General features: G+C 53.5%; 4 protein-coding genes across 4 annotated transcripts; 1 reads left to right on the top strand and 3 right to left on the bottom strand.

Moving 5' to 3' along the window:
- Positions 1-845: 845 nt before the first annotated feature.
- Positions 846-4,652, top strand: B0T23DRAFT_363154 (muts domain V-domain-containing protein; the record flags this gene model as incomplete). Its single annotated transcript, XM_062836319.1, has 2 exons — positions 846-3,927; positions 3,994-4,652. 2 exons carry the CDS (start codon positions 846-848, stop codon positions 4,281-4,283), a joined length of 3,372 nt encoding a protein of 1,123 aa, XP_062691242.1. The 3' UTR covers positions 4,284-4,652.
- B0T23DRAFT_343069 (uncharacterized protein) lies at positions 4,155-5,886 on the bottom strand. Its single transcript, XM_062835914.1, has 2 exons — positions 4,684-5,886; positions 4,155-4,623 (listed from the first exon to the last, which is right to left on the bottom strand). The coding sequence occupies exons 1-2, from the start codon at positions 5,872-5,874 to the stop codon at positions 4,444-4,446; spliced, it is 1,371 nt and encodes a 456-aa protein (XP_062691241.1). The 5' UTR covers positions 5,875-5,886; the 3' UTR covers positions 4,155-4,443.
- A 2,885-nt stretch (positions 5,887-8,771) lies between these two features.
- B0T23DRAFT_385668 (pyridoxal phosphate-dependent transferase) lies at positions 8,772-11,411 on the bottom strand. Its single transcript, XM_062837556.1, has 3 exons — positions 11,091-11,411; positions 9,797-10,912; positions 8,772-9,653 (listed from the first exon to the last, which is right to left on the bottom strand). Exons 1-3 carry the CDS (start codon positions 11,271-11,273, stop codon positions 8,979-8,981), a joined length of 1,974 nt encoding a protein of 657 aa, XP_062691240.1. The 5' UTR covers positions 11,274-11,411; the 3' UTR covers positions 8,772-8,978.
- A 550-nt stretch (positions 11,412-11,961) lies between these two features.
- On the bottom strand, positions 11,962-16,029 carry B0T23DRAFT_363145 (P-loop containing nucleoside triphosphate hydrolase protein). Its single transcript, XM_062836318.1, has 2 exons — positions 15,670-16,029; positions 11,962-15,594 (listed from the first exon to the last, which is right to left on the bottom strand). Exons 1-2 carry the CDS (start codon positions 15,784-15,786, stop codon positions 11,968-11,970), a joined length of 3,744 nt encoding a protein of 1,247 aa, XP_062691239.1. The 5' UTR covers positions 15,787-16,029; the 3' UTR covers positions 11,962-11,967.
- Between the last annotated feature and the right edge of the window lie 23 nt (positions 16,030-16,052).

Genomic DNA, 16,052 nt, shown 5'->3' with positions numbered 1-16,052 from the left:
ACCCCGGCTACCAAGCGAGACCAACAGTTGATAGGATAGGCTGTCATGTTGTCAGACCTTGAGACAATGGAGGCAAGTGTCATAATTGCCAGACAAATGAGAGTCTGTATCTGGACCCAAGGACGCGGACCTCTGGGAGAAGAGGGTGAGTCGATATCGATGTATTGACTCGGAATGAAGGACTCTTCAAGACAGCATTTGACACAGTGGAAAAAATACTTTGCCTCCCAAAGGAAACCCCAGTCGGACCAAGCTTGGGGAAAGGCGGGGAAATGGGATGGGGGAAGGCGAATGATGGGGAAGAGAGTCTGGAGAAGGAAAAAGTGGCAGACGGAGAAATCTGGGGAGAAGATTGGAGAGAGTCGGCATTTCGGGAGGGATTCCGAAAGAGGGACAAGGGAAGAGGGCGCACAGACCACCTACTCGCTTGGTTGGTTTGTGGTGTCTGTCACATGATCGCGAATGTGGCATATTCCGGGGCACATGGAGTCAACGAGAAATGTGTCAAATCGTGAAAATCATGGATTGTTTACTGTGATCATGTTATGCTATGGAAAGTGTTGCTGGTGGAAATAAGGGAGTCAGTGATGCTGTTAATGGACAACTGAGACATCTCTTCTCTTGTTATGGCTGCTGTCCCAGGGTTAGGGTCCAGCATGTCACTGTCTAGGAAATCATGTGAAGACGCTGCAGCCACTGTAATGGAGCCCCACTCTCTGCCGCGTCCACTGCGACAAATGCGCGTCGATGATGACCGCGTCCATCAGATATTGATTGACCACCAAGAAGACATGGAATTGGGGTGACATCCAACCACCACTCACTTCACAAGAATAAAAATAAAAATGGCTGGCCCATCACGACCCCCCGATAAGAAACAAGCCTCCATCTCGAGCTTCTTCACCCCACGAAACACCAGTCCCTTGGTCAACCTCAGCCAAAACGCCTCCAAGAAGCCGCCACCAGCCGAGTCCAAGTCGACATCCTCGAGAAAACGACCCGAACCCCAAACCGACGACAGCGACGATGAGGCTCCTAGAGATGCCAAACGGCGCAGGTCGAATGGCCCATCAGCAACAACAGACACCGAAGACGCCGTTGCCTCCTTGAAGCTTTCTTCCTCCTCCCGAACAGAACGGTATGCTCTTAACTCGAGCCGGCCCTCCCAAGACGAGGAAGAGAAGGAAGAAGATGCCGCCGAACGCAAAAAGAAGGAAGAACTCCATCGAAAATTCGTCAAGAAGCTCGGTCACCCCGACAGCATGTTCAGCTACAGGCAACGAGACACCGAGTCCGCTGCCGTCGAAGGCGAAGGCGACGAGGGCGAAGACGACGAAGAGGAACCAGCACCCAAGACCACGGCCAAAAAGAAGGGCGCCAAGACGGGCAAACTCACTCCCATGGAGCTGCAGTTCCTCCAAATCAAACGGAAACACATGGATACACTCTTGATCGTCGAGGTCGGGTACAAGTTCCGCTTCTTTGGCGAAGACGCCCGCATCGCGGCCAGAGAATTGAGCATCGTCTGTATACCAGGCAAGTTCCGATATGACGAACACCCTTCCGAAGCCCACCTCGACCGTTTTGCGTCCGCCAGCATACCCGTCCACCGTCTGCCTGTCCATGCCAAGCGTCTTGTTGCTGCCGGGTATAAAGTCGGAGTAGTCCGGCAGATCGAGACGGCCGCCTTGAAAAAGGCTGGCGATAACCGCAACGCCCCCTTTGTCCGGAAGCTCACCAATGTCTATACCAAGGCCACCTATATCGATGAGACGGGCGAGCTGGACCAGCCAGGCGAGACCACGGGTGCTTCCTCTGGTGGCTACCTGCTTTGTCTGACGGAAACCCCGGCCAAGGGCATGGGAACGGACGAAAAGGTCAATGTCGGTATCATCGCCGTCCAACCCGCTACCGGCGACATCATCTACGACGAGTTTGAAGATGGATTCATGCGGCGGGAGATCGAGACCCGACTGCTTCATATTTCTCCCTGCGAGTTTCTCATCGTCGGCGACCTCAGCAAAGCCACTGATAAACTCATCCAACACCTCTCCGGCAGCAGCACCAATGTCTTTGGTGACAAGAGTCGTGTCGAAAGGGTTCCCAAGAGCAAGACCATGGCAGCCGAGGCTTACTCGCACGTTACTGATTTCTACGCCGGCAAGGCCAAGGACAGCGATGAACGCTCAGCAGCCTTGCTCAACAAGGTGCTCAAGCTTCCAGAAGCCGTCATGATTTGTCTCTCGGCTATGATCACCCACCTGACCGAGTACGGCCTGCAGCACATCTTCAACTTGACGAAGTACTTCCAATCATTCAGCACACGCCAACACATGCTCATCAACGGCACCACCCTCGAGTCTCTCGAAGTCTACCGTAACGCCACCGACCACTCCGAGAAGGGCTCTCTGCTTTGGGCCCTGGACAAGACCCACACCCGCTTCGGCCAGCGTCTTCTCCGCAAATGGATCGGTCGCCCCCTCCTCGACCAGCAACGCCTAGAAGGGCGCGTCTCTGCGGTCGAAGAACTACTAAACAATCAGTCCACCGCCAAGGTCGACAAACTAGTCAACATGCTCAAGTCCATCAAGGCCGACCTCGAGCGCAGCTTGATCAGGATTTACTACGGCAAATGCACCCGCCCCGAACTCCTCTCGACCTTACAAACCCTCCAAAAGATTTCCTTCGAATACGCCCGCGTCAAATCTTTTGCCGACACGGGCTTCTCCTCCCCTTTGCTCACATCCGCCATCATGACCCTGCCTTCCATCAGCCCCATGGTCACCGCCCACCTCTCCAAAATCAACGCCGAAGCCGCCCGCAAAGACGACAAGTATGCCTTCTTCCTCGAGCAGCACGAGACCGAAGACATCTCGGAACATAAACTCGGCATCGCAGCTGTGGAACAAGACCTCGACGCACACCGCTCCGAAGCCGCCAAGGACCTGGGCAAGAAGGTTCCCGTCAACTACGTAACCGTTGCGGGCATCGAGTACCTGATCGAAGTAGCCAACACGGACCTCAAGCGCGTCCCTGCCTCGTGGGCCAAGATCTCCGGAACCAAGAAAGTCTCGCGGTTTCACACGCCTACAGTGCTGAGATTAATAGCCGAAAGGGATCAACACAAGGAATCCCTAGCTTCAGCCTGCGACCAAGCCTTTTCCGACCTGCTGGCGCAAATAGCAGGGGAGTACCAACCGCTGCGCGACGCCGTCTCCTCATTATCCACTTTGGACTGTCTCCTGTCACTAAGCACAGTCGCTGCATTACCAGGCTACACCAAACCCACTTTCCTACCCTCTTCCCATCCTTCTTTCCTCTCCATCGACCAAGGCAGACATCCAATAGCCGAACACCTGTTGCCCAATGGGTACATCCCATTTACCATGTCCCTCGGCACTTTGTCTCCGTCCGCCTCTTCCCCTGACCCTAACCCTACCAGTCCCTCTGGAAAGCCAGCCCTAGCCCAACTAATCACCGGCCCCAACATGGGCGGCAAATCCTCCTACACCCGCGCCGTCGCGCTTTTGGTCTTACTCGCGCAAATCGGCTCCTTCGTGCCCGCCACTTCCATGACCCTGACCCTCTCCGACGCCATCTTCACCCGCATGGGCGCCCGCGATAATTTGTTCAAAGGCGAATCGACATTCATGGTCGAAGTCTCCGAGACGGCTGCCATTCTGCGCCAAGCCACGCCCCGCAGCTTGGTGGTGCTTGACGAGCTAGGCCGTGGCACGTCCACGCATGATGGACGGGCGATCGCTGGTGCGGTGTTGGAGTATGTGGTTAGGGACGTGGGGTGCTTGATGCTGTTCGTTACGCATTATCAGGATTTGGCGGGGGTGGCTGATAGTTTGTTACTGGAAGATGGGGAGGGAGGAGGGAAGAAGAAAAAGGGAGTGGAGTGTGTGCATATGCGGTTTGCGAGTAATAAGTCTAAGACATTGATGGATGATGATGCGATGGAGGTTGATGGGGATGGGGATGTGCAAGAAGGTGTAGGGGCCGATAAGGATGAAGATGAGGAGATTACGTTTTTGTATGATTTGGCGCCGGGCGTGGCGCACAGGTCGTATGGACTGAATGTTGCGAGGCTGGCGAGGATACCGAAAAAGGTGTTGGAGGTTGCTGCGAAGAAGTCGAGGGAGTTGGAGGAGGAGGTGAGGGCCAAGAGAGTCAAGGGGGCGATGGGGTTGGTGGGGGGTGTGTTGTATGGGGGAGGTGCCCCCGGTGATCAGGAGGAGAAGTTGGAGCAGTTGGTGGGGTTGGTTGAGCAGTTGTGAGTGGTTACGGGTTAAAGGTTATGACATAAAGGTAGAGAAAGGATCATGATATAGTGTATAAGACTCAAGTCCTTCAAGTAGGTACCTACCTAACCAGCTCTTTCCGACAGATAATCAACACATCAAACCACATCCTGGAAAGCTCCAGAGTACACCCACTCTACTCATCATCGGACGGCCTGCCCTTCAGGACCTTGGCCATATCTTCATTTACCATACTAAACGCACCGCTTCGTTCCCAAATCGGCGGCATTTCAAGCAACGAATCACTGCTGAAACTCGTCTGCACTGCAGAACCAGCGAAACGATCGAGCATATCCCCACCCTCTTGTCTCTTGAGCTTTGGGGCGCGTAGAGGACGTGCTGGACGATTGATCTCTCTTTTCTTAATCCGATCCACAACTTTCGTGAGATCCCCGTGGAGTGCATCGAGGATGCCATCCCTCCGCCAGACAGGCCTGTCTTTTTGCTGGAAGATGACACCAGCGCCGTCAGCGCTCTCGTGCTTGTCCCCGCTCTTCCACCATCCCGCAACATGGTCAGCAAGCCTGTGAGCTAGCACGCAGCACCTTGGTAGCCACCGTAGCTTTATCTTGCAATCCCACTCATCAAACAGATAGTGAGATTGCCAGACGATGGCACGCAGCAGTGGCATAGACAAGGCGTCAGCATCGGTCATGCCCTCACTCTCTGGGACCGGACGTCTAGCAATACGGTTGATGACATCCTTGCAGTCCGAGAAAATGTTCACCGAGACTCCGGAAGAGGGTTGTTGGCGCTTGACTATTGCAATCACAGTCTCGAGTGCCTGTGAGACAGCGGCCATCTCGGCGTGGCGGGAGGAGTAAACGCGGTGTGATCTCCACGACCGAATATTGAAGTCATTTCTTCCCAAATCGTCCTCCTGAGTATTGAGCTCAGGGCGCGTGTTGTTCCAGGCTTCATTGCCATGGCCATGGTCAAACTCGACGGCTCCCTGCCCGTGGTACGGGTTACGGAAGACTACGCCGTAGCCGCCGCGGGCAAGTATTTTGGGTTCCGTGTTTTGCGGGCTTTGGTAGGACCCGTCAACAAACAGATTGAACTGTGGCTTTCCATCCACCATCAACGGGGCTTTCTGTGCTTGTCGGGAAACTTTTCCCGCGCTGCCTTGCTTGTTTTTCTTTCGCGTGGCGATGATGATTTCGCCTTTGAAGGCGCGAGTCTCATCCCACCACAGAGGAATTCGTGTATCACCGCTGGGTGATGGAGACCGACCATCGCGGTGTGGTTTGGTGTCATCAATGGTCGCTTGACCACTTTGGGCAGAGGAAGCAGACAAGAAAAAAAATTCATCAGGCTCACTTGGCGACGTCCTGGGAGGAGGGACAGGAGAAGCGGTGTATGCCTCTTCGACACTGTCGATGGCTTTATCAAGAATTGGAAAGGCGTTCTGGACGGTTTCCGATGCGTTATCGGGGAGTGTCTCTTGCTGAGTCTCGGAATCAACAGTCTGGGTGCTGGATTTGTCCTCAACTTTGGGACGCTTTTCTTGATGATCGCAGATGTCGGCCGAAAAGCTCAGCCTCGAGGGTCTTTTGTGGCTAGTCATCCTGAAAACTTGGAAGCTTTATGGCCTGAAAGTCTGGAAGAAAAAAAAAAAGGACATATTCACTGTTAGCATTCTGATCCGTGAAAGGCAACCACACCTCAAGTGAGCCAGGATCGTGATTCTTCCAGCGCCATGTCACAGTCGTGATCATGAGCAAATGTTGGGAAGGGCCGCCCGTTGAGAAGTAGATCTCTGATTACTGACGCGACTCCTTGAGGCTCTGAATTCCTCAGCAAGAATGGAAAGAGACTGAGGCAATGAAGACGCACGGAAGATACACATACCTTGGTTTATAGACCTAGCTAAAATTGGATGATGAGCAAGCGAGCAGCGATGGTAACTGATGCGCAAGTTGAAAGTAGTAGGTTGCCAGGTAACTGAGACGAGGCGCGACTGAATACCTAGAGAGAGAGGAATGAGGGTCGAGGGAGAGGCAGAGCAAGAGACGGCTGACTGTGATGAGCGAGTGCAAAGGGAACCGAAGAAGGCGGGGCAGAGAAGGCGGGCTCTCTGGCCACGTCATTGACGAAGTCAGAAACGAATAAGGAAGGAGCGAGGTAATAATTTGCCTGTGTTGGAGTGACGACAGCACGGAGTAAACCAGCTCTCAGTTGGAAGGTACGCTCGATTTCTCACCACCAACATATCCACCAAACCTCACAATGCAGAACAACGGCACAAGCACCTTGAGGGAAAGTCATAAAGTACACCATGAAGCCCGCTGAGATCTCGCGACGGTATAAAAGAAAACACATATTTGTTCAATAAGGAGAGGAAAGTGGTGGGGAGGATACAGATACCCCACAGCAAAAAGGAGTAAAAACTAACAAAAAATAATGGGCTGATAAACTCAGTTGCCACCTCTCGGGGTCGAACCTGAGGCCTGCCGTCCCGCCGTATATCCGGCCTTACCATTGCTTAGGAGCAGACGTCAAAGGCTGTGCTACCACTACACCACGGAGCCACTGAATTTACCAGCTGGAGTTGTTGAATACCAGGTGAGGAAGGGGTGCTTACATACCCGTGTGTGCCTTCCTTCCTAGTACTTACTCCCAGTCGCAACTCGAACTCAACAGCCAGGGCACCCAACTTAACCACTTCGCGTGGAAATACTAGTAGCTTTCATGTTCGCTGTCACTGAGTGCTCAAGGGAGCTCTCTCTAGTCGTCGTTATACGTATCTTTGGAGATTTCCCTTCCATCACATATACTTCAAGGTCATGTCGGTCTTCTCTCGTTGCTCCCCAGATCTTTCTTCGCCTCTACTCTTCTCCTTCGAATCCACTGAACTGAGTGTACTTTTGGTCCAACAGTCTCAAATGCTGAAGCCTGTGTTTGAATTTTATCTCGTTCCGTATCGCATTGTAACTGATCGCTGTCTACTTTCTACACTTCTTTAACACATCTGATGACTGCCTCTTGCAACCGAACCTCTCCGAGTGTTCTACACATTCGACATACCAACCTAACAGCCGGTCACCCAAGCCTCCACGAGCTGATTATATACTGCGCGACGCGGACACGTAGTATCATACAGTTAGTACTCCAATAAATATCTTGGGTATGGTAGTACTGATTTCTATTTCTTGTTTTGCTTTGTTTACTTCCCGGGTGGTTAGCCTTTTCTTCCAGTCATGATCCACGGCTTTCCTTACTTGTCTTTCCCTACCCAAAGTCCAAATCACTCATAAAGCTTTCTTGTCATGACATGCGAAAGTTTATAACCCCATGCCTTACCATCCAAAGCCCAACCACACTCGATAAATCTCAACTTCCGACTCACAATTACTCAACCAAAGCTAATTACCATGTTATAGAATCAGCGAGGACTTGCGCAACGGCCCAACGGTGACAGCACGAGGCAGACGCCGAACTTGCGAGTTCACACATGCGAACGATCCGTCATCCAGATCACAGTTCACGTTACAAGTCTACAGTCATCTCACTGCTGAATGTGTACCCTCATATTCAAATTGAACCCAAAATGAAGTCTATAGCAGATAAAACGATGAAGATATTGTGGGGTGACTAGGTACCTATTGATACATATTCTGACTCCAAGACTTGTTTTCCAGCTACCTATCCACTCTTAACTCCTTGTGATTTGGCGTCCGAGGCCCTTTATGCAATTGTCGGTATATTCCTAGCTATGAGAGAAAGAGCTTGGATTGGTGATTGCAGCTGAAATCTCTCAAAGATGATGTAGAACTCGGTAGGCTGGTATATCAGTGTACCACCGCTGGGCGTCGAGCGATGGATACCTGCCTGACACCATAGCGTGGAGCTATTGGCGGCTTGACTGTATTAGTGTGGGAGACGATACACTTCCTCTTTGCCTACCTACCTATTTTGCCAGCCTGCCTGCTCAAACATCACTTTATTCATTGCAACCGTAGAACCAGAAATGGCCGTAAATTTAGTGATCTTGCTTCGTCAATGGTAATGCCTTTTGACGGGGATTAGAGAGCGTGGAGAGAACAGCGCTTGTCTCTTTGACGCTTTCGATAGTTGTATCGAGAGTCCAAAAGCGTTCTGGACGGGTTCCTGGTGCATTCTCGGGGAGTGTTTCTTGCTGCTGGATCTCGGATTCAACAGTCTCGGTACTGGACTCATCAACGTTGAGACGCGTTCTTGATAGTTCGCAAAGGTCGACTAAAAGGTTCGGTCTCGAGGGTTCAGGTGGTTATGCTGGAGACCTGGTGCCTGTATAGGTTGGAAGTCTTAAACAACCTTGGAAGAGATGGAGCAGTAGAAGAAAAACACAGACCGTACTTGTAATGCGGTAAGTGTAAAAGGTGAGAATAGCGGGGCATCTTTGGCCACGTAACTAACGAAGGAAAGAGACCAATAAGGAAGAAGCGAGCACAGGAGTTTTCCTATCATCCTCTGTTGGATACAGCATGTCTACTTAAGTTGGGAGGTACACTCGACACCTCTTACCACTATACCACTGGATAGTATTGCAACTAAACATAAATTAACACTCAGTCTTCAAGTACCCCCCCCCCATCGTGCCTACCTCTAGTAGGTAATCAATACAACGAGGGGGAATCACTACCTAAACACACACACTACAAGCCCATCAATCCTTCCCCTCCTTCCTCCTCAGCAGGCAGCCTCCTTCACAGCCTCCTCCTCAGCAAATTTCAAAGCCTCCTCAAACACCTCTTTCAAGTCTTCCCACTCCTCCAACCCAACACTCACCCTCACCTGCTCCGGCACCGCTCCGTACCCCGCATGATACTTCCGCTCTCTCTCCTCTGCACCCCACAGCAAATCGTTGAAAGGCATAGTAATCGTCAGGTGCGCGCCGATATGGGGACCTTGGTGCACATGCAAATGGTCGTAGAACGCCTTTGCCACTCTCTTTGACGAGAAATCGATGGACAGCAAACATCCGAAGCCGGGGGTGAAGAAGTCGTTGCCCTCCATCTCGTCGTAGGGCGGCCCGGTGGGCGCCGGGGCGGTACTGGAGCGCATGTATTGCTGGTAGTAACCGGTTCCCGTGGTGGAGGATGTAGTGGAGGGAATGGAGGGGTACAGAACTCGGGAGATGACGCGGGGGGGTTGGTGGGTGGTGGAATAAGTGTGCAGGAAAGAGGCGAGCTTCTGGGCGTTGCGGTTGTGCGTGTCGGAGCGGGCGAGGTAGGAGGTGGAGTTGGACAGGAGGTGGGCGGCGTCAGATGGGGAGAGGGCGTTGTGGTGCGTGGTGGTGAGGGTGGAGGAGAGGAGGGAGTAGTAGCGCGAGGAGGGGGAGAGGAGGACTGAGCCGGCCATTACCTTTGTTGATAGTTAGTATGCGCTCTTCGGAGGAAAGAGGTTTTTGTTGAGATACATAGAGGAACGACAAATCAGGGGAAAAAAACAAGTCAGGGAAAGACAACACCCAAAAAGGGGTGAAATCTAGCAAAGGGGAGACTCACATCGGCATACCCACTAAACGTCTTCGTCAAAGACGAAACCACCACGTCCGCCACCGGCAACACATCGAGATTGCAAAACGACCCGACCGTGTCGTCCACAACAACCGGGAAATCGTACTCATCAGCGATCTTCCTCAACCTCCCCAAATCCACGCTCACCACAAGCGGATTACTAGGAAACTCCACAAACACGTACCCCACCTTCCTTCCCTTTTGCTTCAACCCCTTTGCATATTCCTCCAATTGATCCATCACCTTGTCCGAATCCTCGCACTCCCCAAAGTGTTTGAACCCTTCTTCTCCATTGGTGGTAGTGGTCCCCTCCAGTTCCTCAAACAAATGAAACGTAGAATGAAACACCGCTCCCAGCGCCACCACCGGTCCTCTCCGTCCAGCGTTCAAGAAGGCCTCTTGCAAGCGAAAAACAGCCGCCATGCCAGTTGTGTACAAGAACACGTCTTTGGTCGTTAATCGGGAGGCGAGTTCGACATCGCGCGGCATACGCTGACAGAGCGCGACGATTCGTTCACGTAGTTTTTCGTGCGCGTCGGATTCGGGGAGGTATGTTGGTTCGGGTATGTCTTCCTTGATGGGAGTGCCAGAAATGAAATCTGACCCCTTGGCTTTCCAGTCCAATACCTTCATATCTCTACCACCTTGCTCGGCCTCGGGCGAGGAACTATCGCCGTCGCCATCGGAGGAGGTGGGAACAAAAGGGAGGAGAACCTCAGCGAGACGAGTAGAAATGCCTATACCGGGATTGGTCCAGACGCCCATGATCCCTTTTGCTTTGGGTAGTGGGTAGATGACCAGATACAGCCTCACCTTGTCCGTGGCAGTCGCAGTCTTGGTTCCATTCGCAGTCGCAGTCGCATCGGCGGCAGAATTAGGTACGAGAGGCACCCCCCAAAACTCAACAACCCGAAACTCCACTTTCGAAACATCGCTATCACTATACCGATGTTCATCCGCCCGATGGTGCGAAATGCAGTGCGCTGCGGCTAGGGAAAACGCGTCGGGGGTGGTAAAAGGGAGACAACCGTGGGTGGTGGGGGAGATGTCTGACTCTGATTCTGGATACGCAAAAGAGAGGTGGGTGAGGAGTTTGATGCCCAACTAAATAGACATTTTCCTGTTAGCTACTTACCTTCCTCCGAAGTATACTGAGAACCTAAGGACAAAGGGAAGTGAAAGAGAGTGAGTGATACAGGGAAGAGAGGGACAAGGGGAGGGGGGCGAACGAAAAAGAGAGGCACAAAAGAAGAAAGGGGGAAAAAAAAAGGGGCAAACGAACCTCCTTAACACACGAAAGGGGTGAAAACCGCGGATACATGCTCTTAAGCTGCTTGCCTATTTCCTGGTCACCATCGCGAAGCCGGATGAAGGTGTCCCACCCGGGGAGGTGGACAGTGAGGGCGTGCGGAGTATGAGGAGGGAGGGAGTGCCCGAGGGGGGTGGTGATGGGTTTGACTGTCATCTTGACAATTTACTCTCCCAGTAATCGTCGTGGTGGTGTTGGTGGTGGTGAGTGAGTGATGAGAGTATCCAGCTACACTGGCCTTGATCTGTTCCAAAATGCCAGTTAGATTTTTATGTAAAAGGGAAGGTGAAGGACGTGAGTAACTTACATATGTCAGTCTCGTAAGATGTTTTTATCCAGAAGAGCGAGAAAGTTAAAACTAGGGCTGAGTAAGTCGAACGTTTCATTGCATCCCCCCCCCCCACGCGCTGAACCATCTGATAGCCGTTGCAGTCACAGATAGGCCCAGACAGGGGATCGTGGTCCGGCTGCCACGGTAGCCTTCCGGAACTGACCTAAGTAACCTGGGACGCCGCTGAGCAACTCTACTAGGCAGCCGTCAGCCGTCCGTCGTATCCACTGAAACGTTGCTGACAAACGATTATCGCCGCTGACGGCTGTCCCCGAGAGCCGGCTTCGGGGTTGTGAGTTGAGCCCCTGAATTTCCAAAGTCCCAAAGTAAACAAACCGGCGGCTATCGGACACCCCCTCGCCAGCCAGGCAACCAAACAGCCACAGCTCGACTCAACTCAACTAATTAACCCTTATTACTTTATGTCTTCAGCTGTTATTCTAGATCTATACATTACACACTTCTAACCAAAAGTCCAAATCGACTTCTACCAGTTCCTTCCACCTGGCAGTCCCTCCCCTACATCAAACTACTCCTCCCCCCAATCTCATTACTCGCCTGCCCATCCCTCATCTCCCCACTCCTGCCCACCACAAACTCATGATAAATCCTCTCCAACCTCTTCCTCTCCTTTACACTGATCGACGCCCTCGTAGCATCCAGCGCCTTGTACAAATGCTTCCAATTCACCACCACCTGTTGACCAGCATCTTCCTTTCCACTACCAGCCTTGCCATTAACTGCCTTGTTTCCATCCGTTCCATTCATCTGATTAGAAGCAGCAGCCTGTCTAGCCGCCTTCTTCTGCATCATCTTGAGTGTTTCCAATTTAGCGCTAATGGCCGCCTTCTCCGCCAACTCTGCAGCTCTGGTTCTCGGAGCGGAGGTGTTCTTCGCCACAGTGCCGTCAACGTCATCTCCATACCGGAACTGCACAAAGTCGTTCTTCCCCGATGACTTGGACTCCACGCCCCGACGAGCATGCGAAACCATACCCGTGCCCATATCAGCCAAGGCATCATGGATAGCTTCCAACTGCGCATTCGACACCAACGCCTGCAGATCCGCACCAGTGAACCCATCTGTGCGCTTACCCAGTTCCAGCAGATCTTTTTCAGAGGACCAGACTTCCTCTGCCACGCGCACCTTGTGCGTAAGAGCCTTGATGATGTCCAGCCTATCCTCCAGGTTAGGAAAGTCGCACAGTAAAGACTTGTCCAAACGACCGGGACGTAACAGCGCAGGATCAATCAGGTCCGGTCGCGAAGTGGCTGCTAGCACGTAAACACCCGACAGTCCCTCGGCACCGTCCATCTGCGTCAAAAGCTGGTTGACCACGCGATCAGTAACGCCCGTGGAATCGTGGCCACGCTTGGGAGCGATGGAGTCGAACTCGTCGAAAAACAAAACGCATGGCTTGGCGGCTGAGGCGCGCTCAAAGAGGTCGCGCACGGATTTCTCCGAGGCACCGATGTACTTGTTGAGAATCTCGGGACCCTTGACGGAGATGAAGTTGAGACCGCATTCGCCGGCGACGGCGGAGGCGAGGAGGGTCTTGCCGCAGCCTGGGTAGCCGTACAAGAGCAGACCGGAACGTAAGCGCAGAGGACACTGGGCGAAGATGGGCGCGTACTTGGTGGGGTATTCGAGGGTTTCGAGGAGGATCTGGCGCGTTTCCTGGAGGCCGCCGATGGAGGCAAAGGTGGTGGATGAGCTTTGGAGGGTGACGTTGCGCAGGGAGGCTGGTGTGAAGCCGGAGATGGCGGCGTCAAAATCGGCGCGCGCGAGGTGGATGGTGGAGACGTCCTTGTCGAGAGCTTCACCTACGCACCGGCTGAGGGCTTCGTTGCGGGCGCGAGAGATGAGGAGAATGAGATCGCCGGGCATGTAGCCGTCGGTTTGGCCGGCGATGTCGAGGAAGTCGAGGTCGGCGTCAAGGACAAAGCCGCTGGACTTTTTGGAGGCCTTCTTGGACGGGAAATGGTTAGAGCCTTCCATCCAGCCGTCGCCGTCTTCGCCACCGGTGGTGCTGCCGTCGCGGGTGGGCGGGCGACTGTCGAGATCTCCGTCGGCAATTTCGCCAGTGGTTTTCTCTGCCGGCACGGCGTCCTTCTTGGTAAGGGCTTCCATGATGCGGCGTCTGGTTTCCTTGTCAGGAGCACTCAGGTCAACGATTTCACGGGCGACGTGGCCGCCGACTATGACGTTGTGAAGTGAGTCCTTGCCCTGGCAGGTGGCAAGCAAAACGACGTTGCTGTCTCTTCCGCAGTATTGCTTGACCATGGAGCAGATCGCTTCACTGATTTGCCTGCTCCGGGCATTGTCGTTTCCGACTTGCAATTCTTGTTCCGAAGGGCAAAGCTTATCGAGATCATCCAGAACAACAACAGCCTTGCCGCCCAGTCTGGCGCCCCAGCTCGCTGCCATGAAGAGGTGATTAAGAGTCTCCTTGATGTTGGATATCCGGCTCTCATCATTGACAAGTTTTGTGCACGGGAAGTAGGTAGTGTGATATAGCTGGGTTGACCGCAAGGTACGGGCAACGGACTGTGCCACAGATGTCTTGCCGGAACCCTGGCCGCCAGTAAGAAGTACTGATGACATATGGGTCAGGTGCAACTGCAACTTTTCAAGCAACGAATCAATGCCCACAAGCAACGAATCAGAGGTCTCAAGAGCCAAGTTACCTTCGCCCTCTGTCAACCACGCTGGCTTGCCGATAGGCGCCTGAACAGAAATAGGAACCTTCCAGTCAGACCCCATAACCCAGCTCAAAGGCTTCTTTCCAGATGCCTGAGTGGCAGGCGCAGGCTCAAACTTGATGATACCGCCCTCCCAGCCACGGGGGCAGTCAAGCCCATCATAGAGCGCCAGCACTTGACCATCTGTGATAGGTCCAGACAGTAACCCATTGCCTTCAGGTCCGTAGATGTGGTTGACCTGCTTAGCCGCTTCCTCCTTTTCCGCCTTGGACTGACCACCAAACTTTAAACCAGCAGAAACCACAGTCTTGGGTGAAGCAAACGGATAGATGTTGATTTTTGTGAGCGAAGCACGCGAAACACCGTCCTTGTCCACGCTCTTCTTGCCTAAGGGAGACGAAGCCACCTCAAGCTTGACCACTCCGCCCACCATACCTTGGCTTCCCAGTGCCGCAGCCAGAGGCGAGGAAAGAGCAGCTACTTGTCCATCAGGTGGGTCATCCCATCCGCGGAGGTGAGCCACAATCTTGGTTGATGGTGCCGAAGCCGGATCGACCTGTTCTGGCTGAACAGGGGCATCGGTGGTCGGTTGTAGGCCAGCTGGGCGCACCACAGTAACAGATACGTGCTTGGCGCCCTTCAAGTCTCCGGTTGTCAACAAATCGCGGTCAACCCATACGGTCAGATCGTCGGTCGGCTTCTCGTCGTCGAACCATTCCTGGAGATGCTTCCGGTCGATACCCCTCATAAACACGGGCGGCTTCTTGTCCTCCTTCTTTCTCCTGCTTGTGCTTGCCGAACTCTTGCCGCTCTTTTTGGAGTTTCCACCCACACTCCTGTTATCCTTGCTGTTGCGTGTCTTGGAGCGGACCTTGGGGGCCACGATGATCTCGGCGTCGGGGGCGATCTTGGCGCATGGGGCGTCTGGGGGTAGAGGCGGATCGATGGAGATGACCTTGATGTTGGCCTTTGACGTTTGCGACAAGTGTAGGGTGAGGGGATGGGGTATTGAGGGGACGCCGCCGGGAGCGTAGACGGGGTTGGGGATGGCGCGGACTTGGAATAGGAGGTTGTCTTCGAGGAAGGTGCCGTGGAGCTCAATCATCTCCCAGTCGTCGGGTGTAAGGGGCTCGATGTTGACGGTGGTGGCCATGGGCGGGTCGAAGTGGACTGTGGCCATGACCTTTTGTCCTTCCTTGAGGCCCAGGGTGCCGGCCAGGGTGGTGTCGATCTCGACGAGGGGGATTTCCTGGTCGCGGGAGGAAGTCGAGCGTGTCCTGTCGATGCCGTGACTCCCGACCATGGGGTTGACCTTGCGCTTGCTGGGCATGCCGGTCCAGCCTACATAGATGTTTTTGTTGACCGAGGCGGGGGCGCCTGAAGCGATGGCGTCAGGGGTCGACTGGACGCGGTAGTTGAGCTCGACGATGACATTCTGGGCGGGCTGTTTATGAGGGTGGTTTTGTGTCAGCTAGCGTACGATGGTCATCTTCTTCCACTCTATGACTGGGTGTCTTACCGTGTTGACATTGGAGAGCAGGGAGGCCAGTGACGGTGGCAGGTTGACGAAGCAGTTTTGGAGATGGACCAGGGAGATTTCGGCAGCGGTAGACTGCGCGTTCTTTCTGGGAGCCATGGTGGGTGGCTGCTGTTGTCGTCGTCGTCGTCGGTGTCGACTACTTGTTATGGTGGTGGTGGTGAAGCTGTCGTCGTGGTGTTTGGCATAGGCGATGATGAGATGACAGATGAAAGAGTCCTGACCGTACCTCAGCCGGTTACTAGCTTGGCTGAGTCGACCTAACAATTACACACCGAACGGGAATCGGGAATCCGCCCCATCCCCGGGTTCTTGGGCGGAGATCCAGGGGCATGATTGGTGTTGTTTTCAGCTGATTGGGGAGA

Source organism: Neurospora hispaniola (genome assembly GCF_033458365.1).
Source record: "Neurospora hispaniola strain FGSC 10403 chromosome Unknown B0T23scaffold_6, whole genome shotgun sequence".
NCBI lineage: Eukaryota > Fungi > Ascomycota > Sordariomycetes > Sordariales > Sordariaceae > Neurospora > Neurospora hispaniola.
The sequence above is the reverse complement of the archived record's forward strand: the minus strand, read 5'-3'. Positions and strand labels throughout refer to the sequence as shown.